Source organism: Haliotis rubra, unplaced genomic scaffold, assembly GCF_003918875.1.
Source record: "Haliotis rubra isolate DU_JTF1 unplaced genomic scaffold, ASM391887v1 Scf259, whole genome shotgun sequence".
In the NCBI taxonomy this organism is placed as follows: domain Eukaryota; kingdom Metazoa; phylum Mollusca; class Gastropoda; order Lepetellida; family Haliotidae; genus Haliotis; species Haliotis rubra.
In genome coordinates, this window is record NW_025766658.1 from 303834 (window position 1) to 326891 (window position 23058).

General features: G+C 39.9%; 1 protein-coding gene across 3 annotated transcripts in view; it reads right to left on the reverse strand.

Moving 5' to 3' along the window:
• Positions 1 to 9928: 9928 nt before the first annotated feature.
• The window catches only part of LOC124279934 (organic cation transporter protein-like), a 74107-nt gene continuing 60977 nt past the window's right edge, over positions 9929 to 23058 (reverse strand). For all 3 annotated transcript variants that reach the window (XM_046715811.1, XM_046715810.1, XM_046715812.1), the window contains exons 7-10: positions 22447 to 22529; positions 21118 to 21238; positions 15406 to 15478; positions 9929 to 14633 (exon numbers count right to left, since the gene is read on the reverse strand). In XM_046715811.1, the coding sequence (XP_046571767.1) occupies positions 14463 to 14633; positions 15406 to 15478; positions 21118 to 21238; positions 22447 to 22529 (448 nt within the window). In that variant the 3' untranslated portion in view covers positions 9929 to 14462. The remainder of the gene's footprint in view (positions 14634 to 15405; positions 15479 to 21117; positions 21239 to 22446; positions 22530 to 23058) is intronic.

The window sequence follows — 23058 nt, forward strand, 5'->3', positions numbered from 1 at the left end:
AAATGGGCCATTGTGTTACTTGATATTCCAGCATGGCTGGGTACCCAACAGAGGACGATGCTGTATTAGCCAGCAAGTTCATTATAATTATACAATTCAATTATTTCGATTAAGAGTGGATGTTTGCAAGACAATTTTTAACAACTTTTATTCAAGTTCATGTCCATAAGGTTTTATCATTTTCTAAGAAATTTATATTGAAGACAAACTACAGCTTTTAGCCAGTCAGTTTTATACTTTGTGATATATGACTGATGCATCCCTTTGTGCACATTAAGGAATTCACAGTAACACGTTCCCGCTACGAATAGCTGGAAAACTGCTGGTGCGCCGTAAAACAATATCTATTTACTCATTATTCATTTCTCACCCATCAAGATAACCAAACAGCGTTTAACGTCAGACGAATTTGCTCACTCATTCATTAATGTTTGATCTTCAGAAATCATTACTTACATAAAGTAATAATGCCTTGAGTAGATGAGAGAGGGAGTATGGTTTTACACTACTGTTATCAATATTCCAGCAATATCAGAACGTCCTGTGAGGTATCTAGGAATTTAAATTAAGACCAAAGTGTATCATCTATGTTCTACTGAACGTCCTACTGCTAAAGCGGCATAAGAAAGCACCCACTCACTCACTCACTCAGCCACAACGGAAGTATGGAAATTGTTTTCGTGATTATCCGGTAATCTAGAATATATTATTCATTATCCAATAGCAGTGGCACAAGCCACTGTGCCACCATCCTTGGACCCATCTGTGCATAAATATTGGTACTTTTTAATTGACTAAATTCTTGTTTGTTCTGTAGTTCATTTGTTTCTGACTTTTTAAATGTGGTTAATGTTAGGTCGACTTGTGGCTTCACCAACTGCCAAAAGGAGAAGAAAAAAAACGGGAAGGAGATACATTTCTCAGCTCAATTCCAGCCTCAGAAATGATCCTTTCAATATCAAAACAAAACTTGGCAGATATATGCGGCAGATCCCAAAGTGGTACATCTCTACGTGAAGGTGTTATGCCAGAACAGCTGAAGCGTGCAGCTATCAGCCCTCTCCTCAACAAGAAGAGCTTAGATCCTGAACAACTTAAAAACTATAGACCCGTATCGAATCTGACATTTGTCTCAAAGCTGATAGAGCGTGCAGTTGTTACAAGACTCAAGTATCACCTTTCCCTGAATGATTGCCAGGAAGAATTTCAATCTGCTTATCGTAACTTTCACAGCACAGAAACAGCACTGACGAAGGTTCAGAATGATCTTCTCATGGGAATAGATCAAGATGGGGCTGCTATTCTAGTGCTACTAGATCTCTCAGCTGTTTTCGATACCATCGACCACAAGATACTCCTTTCAACTTTGGAAGGTACATTGGGCATCAATGGAGTCGCATTGAAATGGTTGGAATCTTACATATCTGGTAGACAACAGACCGTCATTATAGATGGAGAGATATCAAGTGCCAAGAACCTTACATATGGTGTACCACAGGGATCCGTACTAGGTCCTCTCCTCTTCACAATCTACACTTCCTCTCTTGGTGCTATTGTGAGATCTTACAAGCTGGGCCTGCACTTGTATGCTGATGACACACAGGTTTACGTGGCATTTAAACCACTGGACAAGTCATCAGTCGATCTCACATTTGAGTCAGTTCAGCAGTGTGTCGGTAGCATCAAGACATGGATGACCTTCTAACTTCCTGAAACTGAATGAGGAAAAAAACAGAGCTTCTAGTATTCTGTTCCAAACGAAGTAAAAATTCTCTCTCCCTTCCAGAGTTCTGCATTGGTGATTGTGCGATCTCTGTAAGCAAGGAAGCCCGGAATCTAGGTGTGATATTCGACTCGTGCCTGAACATGGAATCGCATATCAATAGCGTCTGCAAGCGTGCGTACTTCCATATTCACAATATCAGCATGATCAGGAGGTATCTCGATGTCAAGACCACCTCAGCTCTTATCCAAGCCTTCATCACGTCGAAACTTGATTACTGCAGCTCGCTGCTGTTTGGAACATCTGAGCATCTACTTGGCAAGCTTCAGCGTGTGCAGAACACTGCAGCGAGGCTGATAACCCGTCACCAGAAATACGACCACATCACCCCTGTACTCCACCGTCTACACTGGTTGCCAGTCAGATACAGGATCCAGTACAAAATACTGTTGTTAGTGTTCAAGTGTGTGAATGGACTTGCCCCCAGCTACCTTTCAAATCTTCTTAAAATACACTACCCTCCCACATCCTTACGGTCTGGTTCCCAGTATTTCCTGGAGGTACCAACTACCCGAACAAAGACATTTGGCGACCGTTCATTCGCAAAAGTTGGTCCAGTAATGTGGAACAGTCTACCTATGCACCTGAGATCGCAAGAGAATCGACCAGCATTTAAGTCACAACTGAAAACTCATTTGTTCAGTGCTGCCTACCGAACTTGACCAATGTCGTTCCAGACTCATTTCCAGCGCTTTTGAGTGGCAGATGCCAGAAACTAGCGCTATATAAATATTTGTATGTATGTATGTATGTATGTACATTTCGCTATTTACAGATATTTGGCATTTTAATTTCTCCCGGTTTCATGGAAACGATTCGGACATAGTTTCAAAAGGGAGAGGAGGGTTTCGTTTCCCGGAACACAACTCGAAAACCTTTAAATAGTTTTCACCAGAACTTAGCAGATATATGAAGCGGATCCTAAAGTGGTACATTTCGCTATTTGCAGACTTTGGGCATTTTTATTTTTCTCGGTTTCCGAGGAAACGATTCGGACTTAGTCTCAAAAGGGAGAGGAGGGCTTCGTTTTCGGACCAAAAACGTTCAATATCTTTCTACAAGACTTGGCAGATATATCAAACAGATCTTGATGTGGTGCCTTTTGCTATTTACATATTTTTGGCATTTATATTGTTCATTATTTCCATGGAAACGATTTGGACTTAGTCTAAAAAATCAAGTTGGACTTCACGTAACTGTCAGATGATTTGTTCTTTCAAAGTTGTCGGGGCCGGGGGGATTCGTTGATATTGGGAACACTGCCGTTTCCCCTACTCCTAATGTTACTGACTGGGAAATAATCGCGTCTCTCGTCTTATGCTGTGCCCACTGTCAAATGAAAACTCGTGCAGCAAAATTAGTATTGTCAACCACTGCATATTCTCTCGTATGTGTTTGCTGGGTCCTGGTGAAAGACTCGGCACGTGTGAGGCAAGTTGACAACAACACCGGCCTCTGTGTTTTCCAGATTTCCTGAAGATGGTGATGGTATGCGTCAAATGTTAACACTTAACATTCCATGTCGCTATCGTGCTTACTGATATCTCTCAACGTGTCTTCTCTGAAATGGACCTGTGAAGATCCGGGTTTGAACTGGTCTTCAGAAACCCTTGCCTGTCGTAGGAGGCGACTAACGGGATCAGGTGGCCAGTCACTGACTTGAATACACAGTTCCTTTCAGAAAGTGGTCAAGTGTAACATATGTCCTATTTGTGAGTACACCCTCTCAGTCGATTCAAGTAAATATTTTGCTAATCCGGGATTCGAACCAACACTTTTTACTGTCCTTTGTTGGCATTCTTTGCTGAAATGAGTACATTGTTGTCATCGTTGTGTGGCTGTGACAATGCTGATATGATGTAAAATGTTAACTTGCTCTACATTAATAAAAAAACACTTTTATTCAAGTTCATAAGGTTCTATCATTTTCTAAGAAATTTATATTAAAGACAAACTACAGCTTTTAGTCAGTTAGTTTTATACTTTGTGATATATGATTGATACTATATGTCGTCTTTGACATCCTACGATTATTCCTTGTGCTTTAAGGAATTCACAGTAACACCTTGCCGCTACGAATAGCTGGAAAGCTGCTGATGCGCCGTAAAGTAATATCTATTTACTAGGGCTGCGCAATATAACCGATTTACCGGTATTAACCGGTTCAGACATGAGAACGATACGTATTGCGATACGCTGATCGAAAACCGGTATTTTGACATGCACTGTGAAAACTTCGTAACACTCGGAAATCTTCGGATATTTCCGTTTTTCACACCGGAAGTCATGCGTTTGTTGTAAAATGGTGACCCCCAACAGCGAACAATTTATTGTGGTGCCAAATACTAGGGCAAAGGCTTCAGTATGAAAGCATTTGGGGTTGAAAAAGTTCACGGTAGATGGAACTATTGATAAGAGGAACGCGGTATGTAAAATATGCAATGGTAAAGTGAAATTCTTAGGCGGGACGATTAATATTTTCATTAAAATTTTATCAAGCTTGGTGATTTTGTTGTGTTTTTGCTTTATAAATCAAGCATTAACTCGCTTATAAGTAGTCCTTTTGTTAAAAAAACGTCTTGCAATACTTTCAATACTTACATATTGCAATATGAAAATTCTCTGCAATACCCATCCCTACTATTTACTCATTATTCATTTCTCACCCATCAAGCTAACCAAACAGCGTTTAACATTAGACGAATTTGCTCACTCATTCACTAAAGTTTGATCTTCAGAAATCATTACGTGCATGAAGTGTTAATGCCTTGAGTAGACTACTGTTATCAATATTCCAGCAATATCAGAGCGTCCTGTGAGGTATTGAGGAATTTGAATTAAGACCAAGTTCCACTGAACGTCCTACTGCTAAAGCGGCGTAAGAAAGCACCCATTCACTCACGTACTCAGCCACTACGGAAGTACTGAAATTGTTGTCGTGATTATCTCACTATCGTTCAGGTGTAAACTTAACCTATTATATCATCATCAAAAGAAATTGGATTGTTTTAAAAAAAATGATAAACATGATTTGTAAATATATAAATAGCACAATCGCCAACGGCTGAAGTGATGGTGTAAATCCAGGTAGGGTCAATGCAGGAAATGAAGGTACTATAAGTCCCCATGGCCCATATGGTGATCTACCTTCAGTTGTTGGCAATCTATTGCCTGTTTTTTGTATCGTATTGTCTTCAACAGTTAAACATTTTTTAGATTTAATAGTGCTGATTTGACTTAACATCGTAACTCACTCACTCACTATTATATCATAAGTGTTACGTGACACTTTCCGAATCCTACAAGAACTGTTTTATTCTGTATTCCTTTTCGGTAAGACTCGGCTACAACTAGATTCAATTTGTTGTACCATTTTATCACAGAATTTACATACTACCGGGTTCTTTCTCAACATATTTCACCACGTCTTTACAAAGCTGTCATCGTCAAGGCCCGTGGGTGTTCAATTTAATTATTCGGGGAAGTGTAAGTTCCAATCCCCCAGCTGTAAATACGCTGATGGCGTTCAACCTCGCCCAGGTCACGTGCACTCCTTCCGGGGCTATTACCAGCAGGAAATTGATTGAAAGTTTACCAGGAGACAGAGCGCTTGCCTCGTTGATCTTTGCCTAGATGTGATCATCTCATTTAAAATATATTTCAGGCGTAATCTTTGAATACCACCCAATTGTGAACGATGTTTAAAGGTCAAGCTATTTTATTTGTGTCGTCCAAAGCACGTATTCAACAAGAGCAATGCCTCTGTTATGGTTCCCAGTCGGTATCGTTACGTCACTAATTACGAAATCCGAATGGATGGGATGATTAGTTTTAATAATGTTTTGTCATAATGAATAATGATTGTTATCATCTTACCCTGATGGTTTGGGATATCTTTTTTGATAATATTAATTAATCTGTATGATAATATGCACTGGTTCAGAGTTGACTATTAAAAGGCAAATGTGAAGCAGTTGAAATATCAATATTACTATCACAGAAATAAACAAACAAAGCGAAAATATTCAAACTATATCACCACGAATCAAGACGAATAATAGAAAATGAAACTTTTTCATTAACAAATTTGCAAAACTTCTTCCAGGCTCCGGACATGGTTATAATAGATTTCCTAAACATGAGTGTGGCGCCAGACGTGGTCAGGGGCAGCGGGTAGCACTTAAATATATTTCAAACATGATAACCGACTTTGGACTCCCCATTTAGCACGTGAGGTACGTCTTCTTTATGGAATAATTTACAAATCGTTGTGAAAGACATTAGATCATTCATACTAATTAGAATTACACTTTCTTCATTTCAAGAAGTTCTGGTTTTGTGTTAAAATAACACTACCTGCAGGTAAGGTCCAACATTTAAAAACATTTCAATGGATATTAGAAAGTGTTTCTAATATGTTATTAACCTGTGATGATCCTGGTTAGAATTGATCTTCAGCAACCAATGCTTATCGTAGGCGACTAGACGATCCAGTGATCGACATCATGAGCATCGATCTGCGCAATTGGGATACACGGACATGTGTCAACCAAGTCAGTGAGCCTGACCACCCGATCCCGTCAGCCGCCTCTTACGACAAGCATGGTTAGCTGAAGACCATTACTAGCCCGGATCTTCACGGGTCGTCGGTGACTACTGGGATCGGATGGTCAGGATCGCTGCGCTGACTTGGTTGATACATGTCATCGCATACTATTCGCGTAGATCGATGCTCATGAAGTCACTCCCTGGATTCTTTGGTCCAGATTCGATTATTTGCAGACTTGCGTGATATAGCTTGGGACATCGCTTGGTGCGGCGTTATACAACTAACAATTCTAATTCAACTTCGTATGTAACACGAGTTCTGATTGGTCAATGCTATAAATTTCCGACCATTTCCGACCATCAGCATATACGGTCGCAATTTGAAAACCGATTCACCAAAACCTTTGAATGTATCCCTACACTATTGGGGTAACGCTGTGTTTCAGGGCATTGTCATTTGCAGAAACCCTAGGTCAGTTTAACTCCCCTATCACGCTAAAATGGATGGAATTTGTGTGGAAAAAGACAAAACAGTATCATAAATTTAATTGTAAGTTCAAACAACTTAATCGCAACGGGCTGTTGACCAAACACTGTTAGATCATGAAACAAGATTTATGACGTCATTATGGAGCATGACGTCACCTGCTGTGACGTCATTTGACAACAGAACAGATAGTGGCCCGTAGTTGAGGAATCACCGGGCCATTATCATTTGCAGCGGCCCGCTCATATCTGATAACTTTAGAGGGCAGTTTCATGATAATTCCGTCCATTTTAGCTATAACACTATAAGTTATTCATCATTGTCAGATTTAGTCAGTGTGCACATAATAAACGTGTTGATGTTTGAAAGGGAACTACTTTTTCTGGCGATGGTGTAAGTTCAAGGAGTGATATGATTTACCTTTGAACAGAAACACTTTGACCTGGTTTACATAATGAATTTCTTTCACGAAAAAACAGTGTAAAACGAGTTGAATTAGAATGGGGTTAATTTGCGGCTATATAACTACCGGTATACGTCCCCAATTCGTCAAACACAGTACAGTTATCCCCTAAATATATTGTGATATTCTCTGATTTTACATTATTCCTATAGGGGATGCCAGAAATGGTCTTCACACACTTTACCTGTATGGGGAATCGAAACTATGTCGTCGCTCTGACGAGCAAACTCGCCTACAAACTTAGAACACCTGGTGTTATTTCTCATTTGTAGTCAGTGTGCGAAATAGCCACTGGCTTGAAAAAATCCAGGCGGGCCGGTAAATCTCCACAGTCACTGGTCCGACTGGCTAGTGAATTTTCATGGAGTCATTTTGTAAATATATCACTCTCTCCGACTTGTTAAGTTATAATACACTTTTAAATCGTGCAAGATACTGACCTGATAAAATGTTCATCATATTAGCAGCTTAATGATGAAACCCGTGTCCACATTCAAATTTCGGACTAGTAAGTTATTTTGTGGGCTAGTAACTTTCAGGCACAGCTAGCCCGACTGACTAGCAAAATTTGAAAACTATTTCGCACACGGTTTGTAGTGGTCCTTTCCCATAATTTTCATATAATTGTGCTTTTCGGTTCCTGTGCATTCTGTTTCTGCTGATATTGGATATTCTGTCGTATTGGCGCTTTGAGCAGATCTAAACTGTTTCCGTTTAGGGGTCAATGTGTAGGATGTCATGAATGTAGTTCAGGTTGGAGAGAGAGTGTTCATGACCTACAACAAAACACAAGTCCTTCTGAAACTGAATGAGTTTATTTCAAATTTCAAGATTCCTGTTGCACAGTCAACTACTGTATAACTGACACAAGTCCTATAACAATCGTTACCAAGACCAGATACTGATCCGTGGGGGGTTGAGGAAAGACTTCCGAGCCCGCCGTCACACAAACTGCCGTCAAATGAAAATAATACACTTGTAAATTGGTCCCAAGACTGAAAAACTTAGGTTCGAGGCCTGGAAACAATCGCCGAAACAATGCAAGTCTAAGATAAAAAAGACAAACATGATACCCGTATCGGACACATCACCATGAAGTGATGGTTTCAATTGTTGTTGGTTTCAATTTCAGCCACCTTAGAGCATAAGTGTAGGATTTCATTTCATTGGTCCACACCACACCACACTGTCAGCTGAGGAGTTTACGTTACTGCAGCTGTAGCGTCCCCCGGATCGTCAAAACTGGGCACCCATCAATTTGGAAATATAAAACACTTACCAACTGAAGTGAATATCGCATTTTTATTCTAATCGACAATACTGGCCTTCTGAGATGTGAATCGCAACGTCCGTTTGACACCCGGTTCATATTACTGGTTCAGTACTGAACACCGTATGTTTGGGTTTATTGACACCCTCTCTTCGTATTAAACACAAAAGGCTCTCTCTGTTCACACTCATCGTTGTTTGGACATATCAACAGTAAACGTTAATGTCACTTCTAACATTTAGCAATCTTGATGACTGTTCCTTTATTTTAATCTATGAGTATATTAAGCATTTTAAATATTCATTGTCAAAAATGACTTTAGTGGGGCAAATCAAAGCTGCATGGAAAATTATGTCGCAACATACCAGCCTTGTGTTGTGGGAAACACCAGCTGATGCTGGTCGGGGTCTATTACACTTTGATGGCACACAGGGTATGGTGTTGGCAAACCGTGAAACATTACTATGTCAAATCTTGGATTCAAACCCTTGATCAGTGTTTTTTTCTGGCACTCCAAAAGAAAACAACTCGGTTATGAAACCAGTAGGGATGTCACGATACTTTCATGAATCGATACGTATCACGATACCCATGTCACGATTCGATACGTACTACGATACCTATTTTCGCGGCATTATTGCGTAAATTTAGTTACATTTGGATCATTAATATTTCATATTTTATAATTGTCCATGAAAAGATCAACATTTTTTATTCTCACAGATTAAAAAGTTCTAATTTCCCATCTTTGTGCATGGGAATAATAAATAATCATTTATAACTCTCATAACATCAAAACTAAATATCGATACAGTTTTGAATGTATCGATAATTGTATCATCTTACATCTTAGAAAAAGCCTCGATATATCGATGTATCGTGGCATCCCTAGAAACCAGCAAAGATGGTCTTTATCTTGGACTTGAAACCTCCATCAGCAAATCCAAGCCTTTTTTTCATAACCTTCTTCTACATATGTATCATGTATACGTTATGATGGTATTTAATCTCTAATGGCACATAGCGTGATTACTTTATCGATGTGAAAATTATTTCCATTATGATGTAGACGACTAGTGAAAAAACGGTCGCCCTTGTTCACAAAACAAGATACTGTCCCAAGAACACCACAACACATCTTTAGTAACCAAGACAGATGTACTCGCCTGGAAGACTAAGCAATCCACAACTTACTGAGGAGACAAACCCAACAAGAACAACACAGCTCAGGACAGGGTATTTGGTTACTTCTTCGCAGCTCATCAACGTCAATAACATAACTATCTAAACCACAAATCATCTGGAAGTATGAAAGAATCCGCTGTCCTTTAGTTCTTTTGAGTAGTATATATTCCCTAACCATAGACAAGAAAAACATGCGTCTTGGAGACCCTGACGCCCGATGATCACATTCATGCAGGACTTCGACCAAGGTAAGTGATCTCGTAAAGGATCAATAAGTACGTTATCTAATTTCAAATGACAGCCGTGTTAGATATTCGTCTGTTTCAGCAGGCTTGTTCATGGCAGTACGTGTAGTTTCATGGTTGTTTCGACAGGCTCAAATAGCTCAATTGTCTGAATGATAATAAGAATAACAATAGGAAGAAGAATATATAAATCACTGGAATAGGCCCGAACACGGCATAAGACCAAGGAAGACAAACCCGATCTCGATGTCGTTTATAGATCTATTTAAATCATTGGTATCAATGAATTCAGTGTCGTGATTAACACGAATACGACTGACAAATGCAAGATTCAGGAAAAGTATGGCAAATGTGTGCACCTAGCTGACGAAATGTCACGATTGCATCCCAAGTACAATTTTGCACCTCTCTCCATTGTTCTTGGTGCCTTAGGTTTGGTAGCTGCCAATCTATTGACCTTCTTTGGGAGAGTACCTGTTTTTCAATAAGGAACACAGCACTTCTGACAACCTGGGTAATACAATGGCTTCAGTTTTGGGGGAGTCTTCACATTCTCAGAAAAGTTCTTGGTGGGTTTAACTAAGCAGCGCGTTCGTGGAAAGGTCCCCTTTGTTGTCTGGGTTGCGAGTAAAAGGGGGACACCAGGTGTTCGCGAAAAGGATAATCATGTCCTGCCTACCGGTATTGCCCGCTAATCAAACAATTTGCATAAAAATGAACAAATCAAACGTTCCATCTATTGACTGTAATGGCGACGCTAACGCTTAATAACATCACAATGGTGAGATCAAATGTACGTCGCCTACCTACACACTGGCGGTATTTCCTGATCAGCAAAACTTGACTAACCTATAGTTTTACAGCAGAAATACATCTTATTGTACTTAACGTTGAGAATTTTTGGCAACACTTAATAACAATGCGTAGTTCAGTGATTTCATAAAGCTTTCGTACAGGTAAGGATGCAAACCTTTAAAGTATATTTAAAAAATCAGGTCCACATGGCTTATCGCTGCCAAGCGCCCTATTTCTTCAAGGTTGAATGTGACATTGTAGCAACCTTGTCGCGCTCTGAACAACACTTAGTATTATATGTACTTATATTTGCATATGACAAGAGACATTATTCCGTGCATATAATCCCAATATGGAAAATTACATGTTAAAAATACATGTGTACATGTGTATTTGTAATATAGACAATATTGACCAGGTTACTTCACCTGACACAGAGGTTTCTCTCTAAACACAAATCCCATCACCTTCAAATCTCACACTATCCATATCAGCAAAGGGGAGCGGAAACTCCATATCTCGAAGTCGGATAAGTCGATCGGTAATTGAGTAAATTCACCTAAAACACGCAATATTTCAGCCATATTGTGACGACAGTCTTAAAATGAATATTAGTAGTGCAGTAAACAAAAATCAAAAAAAAATTTGATATTTATTAATTTTTGTGTCATTTGGACATTTGAAATGGTGTACTCAAAAAGTCGAGTTGTTGTAGATATACCACTGTCTTTAAATACTGTTATAGCCTCCTTCAGAGCTCCGGTGGTACAATTACACATTCAGTCTGCATGAGTGGTCTCGCGAGCATCCATTGGAGATCTTTCAACAAGTACAAGTACAAAAAACCTCCAGGTAAAACAAGAGGTGATCGGGATTGATGTGAGCTAATGTTTATCTTTACGAAACAGGACAAGAAACTATATATATATAAACAGTGCTTAAACAGAGCTACATCAAGTGTTCACATGTGCTGATCCTGCGGAAGTTCGTCAGTTTGAATACAATAAATACCTGCTGGTAAACGTCTCCAGCCGTACAGTGTATGTTGTTGAGTTGCATATAAAACAAGAATTACACTCATGACCGGGAATAAGTAAAAAGTGAAGCTTATATACATTCCGAGCTTTAACACAGGTGGAGAAGCAGGAAGAGGGCACAGAAATACTTGCGAGAACAATCGAGCTTTGTTCTCCCAAATTTACCTATATACCCTGAAGCAGTACTGTCACTCAAACTGTCACACCGCGTGTCACTCCACGCCCTAGCATGGCCATCGCAAGGAAGAGGAAGAGTCAGCAGAGGTGAATAACCAGGGTACATAATATATATTTGTTGCAAAACTTCCGGCAGGAAAACGCCTGTGAAGGGTAACAATGTGTCGAAATACAAAATTATAGAAGATCGGGGTGGTGAAAATTGGGACGAGGGCGGTTCGGGTTGTGTAAAAATAACACATCGAAAGGAGAGGGACATTAACATGTATGGGTATAGGGGGCGATGTCATGGAAAACGTTACGTGTATAGAGGAAGAGCGGGTGGACAACAATATGTAATAGTCTTAACAATCTCATCACCTTACGACTCCACACACGCAAACCTCACCCATTCCCACCGGGTTGAGATACTAAAGGGTAGGATGGCCATTCATCCCAGGAAGAATATGTACGATGGGGAATTCCTTTCAGCTTGCATAAACATCATATGAACATGTGAGATACTAGTATTGACTAAGATAGTGTATTAACATCATGTTGGTTGGAAACCTTGCCCTCGAAGGCAACGTTCAGATGATAACATAAAAGAGATGTTCAAATAATTCTGATGAATGCTCACGAAGTTTTCACATGTTGCTCACGCAGTGTCCTTCACAAAGTTCCATTCACAGATATATGTACTTCATTCAGCTATGTAATTCCGAAGAATCGCTCTTCAATTAGGTCATGTTTTACCCGGTTTATTCCACAACGTTGCCTTAGTTCGTCGAGTCATTTCAGAGTAATCACTCCTTTGTAAAGTCGTCTGAGAGTATTTGCTCCTTTGTTTGTAAAGTCCTCTGGTAATCGCTCCTTTGTTTGTAAAGCCCTTTGATAATCACTCCTTTGTTTGTAAAGCCCTCTGAGACTATTCGCTCCTTTGTTTGTAAAGTCCTCTGGTAATCGCTCCTGTGTTTGTCAACTCCTCACAGAGTATTCTTTCTTTATTTTGTCATGTCACAGAGAGCATTCGGTTTTAGCTTGCCAAATCCTTACATAGTATTCGTTCTTAATTGTTTAGGCCATTGAGTCTCGTTAGTAAATTGTCAAGTCCTTACAGAGTATTTGCTGCTTTGTCAAATCCTCACATAATATTCTTTCTTAATTTGTCAAGTAATCTAGAGTACTGGATTTTAGTTTGTCAAGTCCTTATAGAGTATTCGTTCCTTTGTAAATCCTCACACAGTATTATTTCCTCATTTGTCAAGTCATTGAGAGTACTTGTTTTCAGTTTGTCAAGTGCTTTTCGAGTATTCGCTCCTTTTTTAATCCATGCGCATGTTATCCTGTGTGACTAGCTTTAATCTGTGCACAGATGACAGAGACACTTTCGCGGCAGTCTGTGCAGTACGTGTTCCGCATAGCCAACAGATACTACCAGAGATCTGTTGGTGTCACATGAATATGAGAACTGTTCCACGAACGCCCAGATCTGGTACTAACTGTGCATACTATTGCTTGAGAAACAATATGTAATTATTTTATTGTCTGTATACTATGATGCCCTTGTACTCCTCACACTGGAGAAAATAAAAATATGTAAGTCATTGAGAGGACTGAAAGTTAGTTTGTCAATCCTTGTAGAGTATTCGCTGCTTTGTAAAATCCTCACAGAGTATTCTTTCTTAATTTGTCAAGTCATTGAGAGTACTGAATGTTAGTTTGTCAATCCTTGTAGAGTATTCGCTGCTTTGTAAAATCCTCACAGAGTATTCTTTCTTAATTTGTCAAGTCATTGAGAGTACTGAATGTTAGTTTGTCAATCCTTGTAGAGTATTCGCTGCTTTGTAAAATCCTCACAGAGTATTCTTTCTTAATTTGTCAAGTAATTGAGAGTACTTGTTTTTAGTTTGTCAAGTCGTTTTCGAGTATTCGCTCCTTTGTAAATCCTCAAAGAGTATTCGTTCTGTTCTTGTCAAGTCATTGAGAGTACATGTTTTTAGTTTGTCAAGTCCTTATAGAGTATTCCTTCCTTTGTCAAATCCTCACAGAGTATTCTTTCTTTATTTGTCAAGTCATTGAGAGTACTTGTTTTTAGTTTGTCAAGTCCTTTTCGAGTATTCGCTCCTTAGTAAATCCTCAAAGAGTATTCGTTCTTTTCTTGTCAAGTCATTGAGAGTACTTGTTTTAATTTGTCAAGTCCTCATAGAGTATTCGCTTCTTTGTAAATCCTCAAAGAGTACTGTTTCTTATTTTGACAAGTCATTGACAGCACATGTTTTTACTTTGTCAAATCCTTACATATTACTCTTTCTTAATTTGTCAAGTCATTGTCGCTCTTTAGTTTGTCATGTCCGTACACAGTGTTTGTTCTTAGTTTGTCAGGAGTCAATATGTTTTGATTCCACAGATCACACAAAGGCAATTGTGTTTTGTTTAAACAGTCATCTTGTCATGATTTCTTCCGCCTACACAGGGGGTCTTGGCAGATAATTACAATTTTTCCAGTTCCTCTTGGTCCATGAGTTTCTTGTTTGCGGGGTTAGACGAGATGGTGTCTTCAAGCGGGGAGTCTTTGGTCTCGCGGAGCAGGGCGGCGACTAAAATACAGATTGCCATTGTGACACTGACCACGATGAATGGCATCAGGACACCCTTCCCGCCCTGCAACACAACATCCTTACTTGAAACATGGTGTACGTGAAGCACAGGACATGAGAGAGGAACTAGCTTGAGGAAGAGAAAAGGAAAAGAGGGATATGAAAAGATATAGAAAGAGTGAGATGGCAGACAGGAAGAGAGAAATGGGGAACAAAAACGAGAGACAAACTTGGGTGAAAGAGAAAAATGAGCTATACATATTGTACCGATGAGGGGAATCGAACCCAGGTCTTCGAGGAGACAAGCAAACGCTTTAATCACTAGGCCACCCCAACGTCCATAACAAGATATACTGAGGGAGAACTAGAGAGAAATGGAGGAAGACAAAAGATGGAGAGGCAATTACAGTTGGCGAGGAAGAGGCAATGGAGGGAGAGGAAGAGCGAACGTGAAGTAAAAGAGTATGAAAGAGAGAGATGAAGAGTGAGTTTAGTTTTACGCTGCTTTAAACAATATTCCAGCAATATCACGGCTGTGGACACCAGAAATTGGCTTCACACATTGTGCCCATGTGGGGGGATCGCGTGACGAGCGAATGCCTTAAACACTAGGCTACCCCACTGCCCCAGAGAGAGATGAAGAGGGGAATGAAAAGAGAGGAAAATGAGAAAAAAATGGTGGAACTGGAGAGATAAGAAAAACAGAAAGCGACCAAGAAACGAATAAGGATTTATTGTTAGCATTACGTGAAAAAAAATAGTGGGTACATTAAATTGGCAAATGGTCGTTATCTCAGTAATACTATAACGCACAGTGAACACTGATCAAAGCTCACCAGAGTAAAGATGAATGGTGCGATGATGGCGCCAATACGAGATGACATTCCAGCCGCGCCGTAACCAAGATTCCTGAAGTAAATTAACTTTATATTACATATATATGACATTGGAGGTCAAGGGTAACCCAATTTGGACATCACTCTATGAAGGATTATATTCTTGAATCTTTAGGAATGACAAGTCGTTTATGCATGATCAACTACTTTAATGTGCAATAGTGACGTTTCGGTATAGATACTTGTACGTTTTCAAGGATGAGGTTGTGAATGGATACAGCATATTATATATGCTAGCCCTCATGTACCATATATATATACTAATGTAGTGAATGGAGGTTGTGAATGGATACCTCATATTATATATGCTAGCCCTCATGTACCTTATATATATACTAATGTAGTGAATGGAGGTTGTGAATGGATACAGCATGTTATATATGCTAGCCCTCATGTACCATATATATACTAATGTAGTGAGTGGAGGTTGTGAATGGATACAACATGTTATATATGCTAGCCCTCATATACCATATATATATACTAATGTAGAGAATTGAGGTTGTGAATGGATACAGCATATTATATATGCTAGCCCTCATGTACCATATATATATATATATATATATATATATATATACTAATGTAGTGAATGGAGGTTGTGAATTAATACAGCATATTATATATGCTAGCCCTCATGTACCATATATATATATACTAATGTAGTGAATGGAGGTTGTGAATGGATACAGCATATTATATATGCTAGCCCTCATGTACCATACATATATATATATACTAATGTAGTGAATGGAGGTTGTGAATGGATACAGCATATTATATATGCTAGCCCTCATGTACCATACATATATATATACTAATGTAGTGAATGGAGGTTGTGAATGGATACAGCATGTTATATATGCTAGCACTCATGTACCATATATATATATATATATATATATATATATACTAATGTAGTGAATGGAGGTTGTGAATGAATACAGCATGTTATATATGCTAGCACTCATGTACCATATGTATATATATATATACTAATGTAGTGAATGGAGGTTGTGAATGAATGCAGCATGTTATATATGCTAGCACTCATGTACCATATGTATATATATATATACTAATGTAGTGAATGGAGGTTGTGAATGGATAAAGCATATTATATATGCTAGCCCTCATGTACCATATATATATACTAATGTAGTGAATGGAGGTTGTGAATGGATAAAGCATATTATATATGCTAGCCCTCATGTACCATATATATATACTAATGTAGTGAATGGAGGTTGTGAATGAATACAGCATATTATATATGCTAACCCTCGTGTATACATATATATATGCTAATGTAGTGAATGGAGGATGTGAATGGATACAGCTTGTTATATATGCTAGCCCTCATGTACCATATATATATATATATATATATATATATACTAATGTAGTGAATGGAGGTTGTGAATGGATACAGCATGTTATATATGCTAGCCCCCATGTACCATATATATATATACTAATGTAGTGAATGGAGGTTGTGAATGGATACAACATGTTATATATGCTAGCCCTCATGTACCTTATATATATACTAATGTACTATGTATGAAAAGGTGGTTCTAAAATCAACGAATACTCCTGAGAATATAACACACGATCGAAACAAGCAATTTGATTGGCTGGTCAGACTGTCAATAAAATGCCTGCTTTCCCGCACATGTGTTTGCTTCGAGAAAACATTTTGTGTTTGCGAAGGCTCAGTTCTCGTCGAATTCACGAACAAGGTTGGAAATATATAGCTTTATTGATATTTGTCACATCTACTCTTAGATGTATAGCCCTTCTATTCTGATGTCTGCATCGAAGTCGACATGTAGATCTTGAGTTTATCGTTTGAGTTCAACTCCTTGATTTTCAATATCATTTCGTAAAAGTGTTTTTAATCAATTCATGTAATATGTGTTTCATGCACAATCGTATGTTGGTCAAAGGCTGATAACTGCATTAAAATCTGTGTACCTCGGACTGCTGTCTAATTCGGACTTTTTAGTCGGTCCTAAGCCGGTCCGAATTAGACAGAGTACATATATATATATATGGTTCATAAGGGCTAGCAAAGAAAATCGAGACAAGTCGTTGATCATCCTTAAAGACTTGTCATTCCTATCACTTACAACTTCTAGAATGTCTCTCAAACAGTTCTTGAATCTCTGTTAAGTCATTACAACATCATGTTATTCTTGTTTAAGTTGAATCTGAGACAGGAATTCAAAAACACTTTTAATGCATTTTCAGGTATAACTGACTTAGGTACATGTCCGTATACAAAATATACATACCTATATGTAAATATACTCTCCTAAAAAAGAAACGCATCATGAAAATAGCAATTTCATGTAGCAATGAATTAAAACGCGATTCATTTTACAAAAGGTTTTGCTCTGTTTATGAGTCCCATGGTGTTTATGTTTTGAAACATCACAACAAAACGAACCATCCGTAAAATACCCGTATTTAACAGCATGATTTGCAATTTCGGCGTGTAGTGTCACAGGATACACAATTCACATACAATGCACGTGAAAGTTGGGGATCAGATAGTCTCAATGATGGGTATAAAAGGATGATCGCTGTCTGTCGATTATTCACTGTATTTGGAATATTGTTGACGAACGCAAAATGCCACGTCTAAGTGAAGCCAACCGTCATATCGCCATTGGTTTGCTTGAAGCTGGCCAGTATCAACGTGCAGTTGCCCGACGCATGAATGTTCACCAAAGCACCATTTCACGGCTCTGGGAGAGATATCGCCGGCAGAATGCGGTAGCAGATGCCCCTCGTAGTGGGCGACCTCGAGCGACCACTGCGGCGCAGGATCGCTACATCCGGGTACATCACCTGCGTCATCGAACAGTTACGGCGACCAGTACCGCTCGACAAATACCCGGATTGAGGAGGCTTTCTGCACAGACCGTCAGGAACAGGTTGAGAGAGGCTGGTTTACGTGCCAGAAGACCTTATTTTGGCTATGTGCTTCGACAACAACATCGTCGACATCGAGTTCAATGGTGCACCAACGTTCAGGCCTGGTACCTACCGAATTGTCGTAGAATCTGGTTCAGTGATGAATCACGATTTCTATTGGAACGACGCGATGGCAGAATGCGGGTGTACAGACGTCGACGTGAACGTTTCGCCGACGCTTGCGTTCCCCAGGTGGATAGATTCGGCCGGGGAAGTGTTATGATGTGGGGAGCGATCACCTGCCGTAGGAGAAGTGATTTGGTGATGATCCAGGGCAACCTGACAGCTCAACGGTACTGTGACCAAATCCAATCCTTCCAATCATTGATCGCCAGAGGGAGTTGTTTAAACAGGACAATGCCAGGCCCCATACAGCACGTCACACTAGAGACTTCCTCCAGAACCACAACATCAATGTGCTCCCCTGGCCCTCAAGATCACCGGACTTAAACCCGATCGAACATATGTGGGATGCCCTGGACAGACGGGTGCGACGCCGTAACCCTCAGCCCCAGACACTTCAGCAACTCGCACAGGCACTACAGGCAGAGTGGGCTGCGATTGGGAAACACGAGAATCTGAGACTTATTCGTTCGATGCCGAGGCGATGCCGTGCAGTTCTGGATACCCACGGTGGTCACACGAGGTATTGACTTCAGCGCCACCACACGTCTCCATTTGACACTCAAACTGACTTTCCTCGAGTTGGTGCCAAAGACGGATAAGTCTGCATTCCCACTGTGCAATTTCGCTATATATCATTGACTCATAAAGCCTACAAGATGTTTCAAAATAAACATAAAAATACAGTTGAAATTCCTATATGCGTTTCTTTTTTGGGAGAGTATATATACAAACCAATTTTGTATCTACCATAAGGTGGTTTAAGGAAGAGAAATCAGAGTAAACAGATGTTCATAAGTTATCCATTACTGAGTCCATATATTTTCCAGGAACATATTGTGATATATATAATAATACGATAAACGTCCTTGGCATCAACATATATTTCATGTAATGTGACTGAAGCAATTAATTTCATGTCATTTGAACGGCAAATCAGTATTGATGAAATTAATTGCTTCGGTCCAAAGATTAAATGATATATATGTTGATATATCAGGCAGAAGGCAGTACATAGCATCATGATGATCTTAGTGAAATAATCATTTCGAAACAGCTGGTTTGCCGTTCATTTAAGATGAAATTAATTGCTTCGGAAGTTCGGTCCAAACATTAAATGGTATATATGTTGATGCAAGGACGTTTTATCGTTTTATCATATAAATCACACCCATTTCCTTACATATGGCTATGGACTACAATTCCGCTATGGACTTACATATGGCTATGGACTACAATTCGGCTATGGACTTGCATATGGCTATGGACTACAATTCGGCTATGGACTTACATATGGCTATGGACTACAATTCGGCTATGGACTTGCATATGGCTATTGACTTACATATGGCTATGGACTGGCATTCGGCTATGTGCTTGCACGTGACTATGTATTTACATTTGGCTATGGACCTACACGTTGTTACATACTTACATTCGGCTATGTATTTACACGTGGCCATGCACTTACACGTTCCTATGTGAGTGAGTGAGTGAGTTTAGTTTTGCGCCGCTTTTAGCAATCTTCCAGCAATGTCACGGTGGGGACACCAGAAATGAGCTTCACACATTGTACTCATATGGGGAATCGAACCCGGGTCTTCTGCGTGACGAGCAAACGCTTTAACAACTAGGCTGCCCCCCTACACGTGGCTCTGTATGTACCTGCCAGTGACGATATCTCTACACGTGGCTACCTACCTACGCGTTGGTATGTACTTACACGTGGCTATGTACCATACGTGGCTATGTACTTATACGTGGCTGTGTACTGACACGTGGCTACCTACCCACACGTGGCTCTGCACCACACCTGGCTATGTACTTCCACGTGGCTGTGTGTATTACACGTGGCTACCTACCTACACGTGGCTATATACTTACACGTGGCTGTGTGTATTACATGTGGCTACCTACCTACACGTGGCTATGTACTTACACGTGGCTGTGTGTATTACACGTGGCTACCTACCTACACGTGGCTATGTACTTCCACGTGGCTGTGTGTATTACACGTATACACGTGGCTACCTACACGTGGCTATGTACTTCCACGTGGCTGTGTGTATTACACGTGGCTACCTACCTATACGTGGCTATGTACTTACACGTGGCTGTGCGTATTACACGTGGCTCTGCACCACACCTGGCTATGTACTTCCACGTGGCTGTGTGTATTACACGTGGCTACCTACCTACACTTGGCTATGTACTTACACGTGGCTGTGTGTATTACACGTGGCTACCTACCTACACTTGGCTATGTACTTACACGTGGCTGTGTGTATTACAGGTGGCTACCTACCTACACGTGGCTATGTACTTCCACGTGGCTGTGTGTATTACACGTGGCTACCTACCTACACGTGGCTATGTACTTACACGTGGCTGTGTGTATTACACGTGGCTACCTACCTACACGTGGCTATGTACTTACACGTGGCTATGTACCACACGTGGCTATGTATTTACACGTGGCTGTGTGTATTACACGTGGCTACCTACCTACACGTGGCAATGTACATTAATGAAGGGAAATGCACGTACCTGATAACAGTTGGGTAAGATTCGCTACTGAGGACCTGGAATGCAGTCCACCCGGAACCTACCCCTACTTTAGCCACCATTGCCAGGGTGGTGATGATTACTCCTCGGTTTTCCAGGGGTGCTGTGGAATAAAGAAAGACACATCACAAGTATACCAAATGGTCTGATTCAGAACCTTGTTGGTCCATCATCAAATTTGTAAACGGGACGTCCAAAACTTGCCATCGTAACCTTGTCCGTATTAAACAGGTTCCACTATATCCGGGGATTTTTGTGAACTGTTTCACTCGATATTTTGAGATGATGCTCGTTTAAACAATGCAGTGGTTCAGCTAGCCATCTCATGAAGCGATCTCAGCTACGAACATCCCAATTCCTGGGTGGAACTTTCGATGCTCGTAGCTCTAGATTACATTGTTGGACACGATACTTTGGGTTCTACGCACATAAAGATTCAACAGGGATATATTATATTTATCTATAAACAGGTCTGGTTCTCTCAGTGGGGGAGCTGGGATTATTATAATACTTTTATTTCTGGGGACATGATTTAGGATTTAATTTGCAATGCTTCTAAACTATGCAGTAAGTTGCAGGAAGCTCGCAGCATTCTCTGCTATAGCAACCCATACACATCCCTTAAGCCCCCATACCATCAATTTTACATCCCCCGTACATAATAGAAGAGTAAGAGTAAGAGATGAAAATTCTTCAGTTCAACATTCCCCAACCTGTCCCAGTCCTCCATAATTATCCCTTTTTAGAACTGGGCAGGAAACTCTTTTGTAGACTTATACAAAATTCACGACAATGTAACGGTTGAAAACAGCTTCCTTTCTTCATTGATGTACATGTACAGAGTTTAGCTCTTACTCACTCACTCGCTAAATTCACGCACGCACGCACGCACGCACGCACGCACGCACGCACGCACGAACGCACTCAATCACTCACAATCATGAAGAGTTTGACCAACTGGGTCCCCCTACTATCACAAAGTAAATCAAGAGTAAGTTTATGACGTCACAATGCGCAGTGTGTATGTGATTCCTTTCATGCACGAATAGAGACGATTAGCAACAAGAACTGATAACTAATGATGGTAACGAAAGGAAAATAACAAAAATAACCTATTACGGTGTTAATATCACTGTTAACAACCCAAAAATAAATATAAAAATATAAAAAATTAGAAAGTTGATAAATGACTGAATCATTTTGTTCTTGTCCTATTTAGTTAAAACTTCGTGAAAAGCCTGACTCCTACATCTTTTAACTTCACAATCAATATAACTGTCACGCGTGCCCCGCGAGCGACAAAATACAAACCATGAATGGACGCTATAATGACGCTAAGGGCGCCGAAGAGTCCTAACACCAAATAGCCCAAACATGTATACTTCCGGCCGAACCTGAAACAACAAGTATGCGCATGTCCAAATTATTTACTACTTCCGGACCACGTCAACTGCTAGGTTCGATTTCCGGGTGGAGGGTTGAATGTCTGGAACAAAGCGGGACATATGTGGCACCGAGGTGAACATTAAATATTTACGACTAAAACAGGCTTTCAGGAAACTAAGCAACATAATATATTGGTACTTTTTGTAAAGACGAATGAAAAATCACGCCCGACTGTGCAGAATTGTTTTCACTGAAACGGAAGTATCGTTTTAACACGAAACATCAAATACCACGACGAAAATATCATTTCTGACACCCTTCCCCTCTATGGCATGCTGTACTTAGAGTCTGATATGGCTTTCATTAATCTGCAGCAAATGGGCTTCTGAAATAATCTGCAGTGGCAGATGCATTCAAGCCATAGCTATATACATATGTATATCTGTAATAATTACTAAAGGGTTTGTTTAATATATATTAAACTGTATACACATATTTTCTAAAGTGAAACTCTGTAAATAGGACCCGTGAAGATCC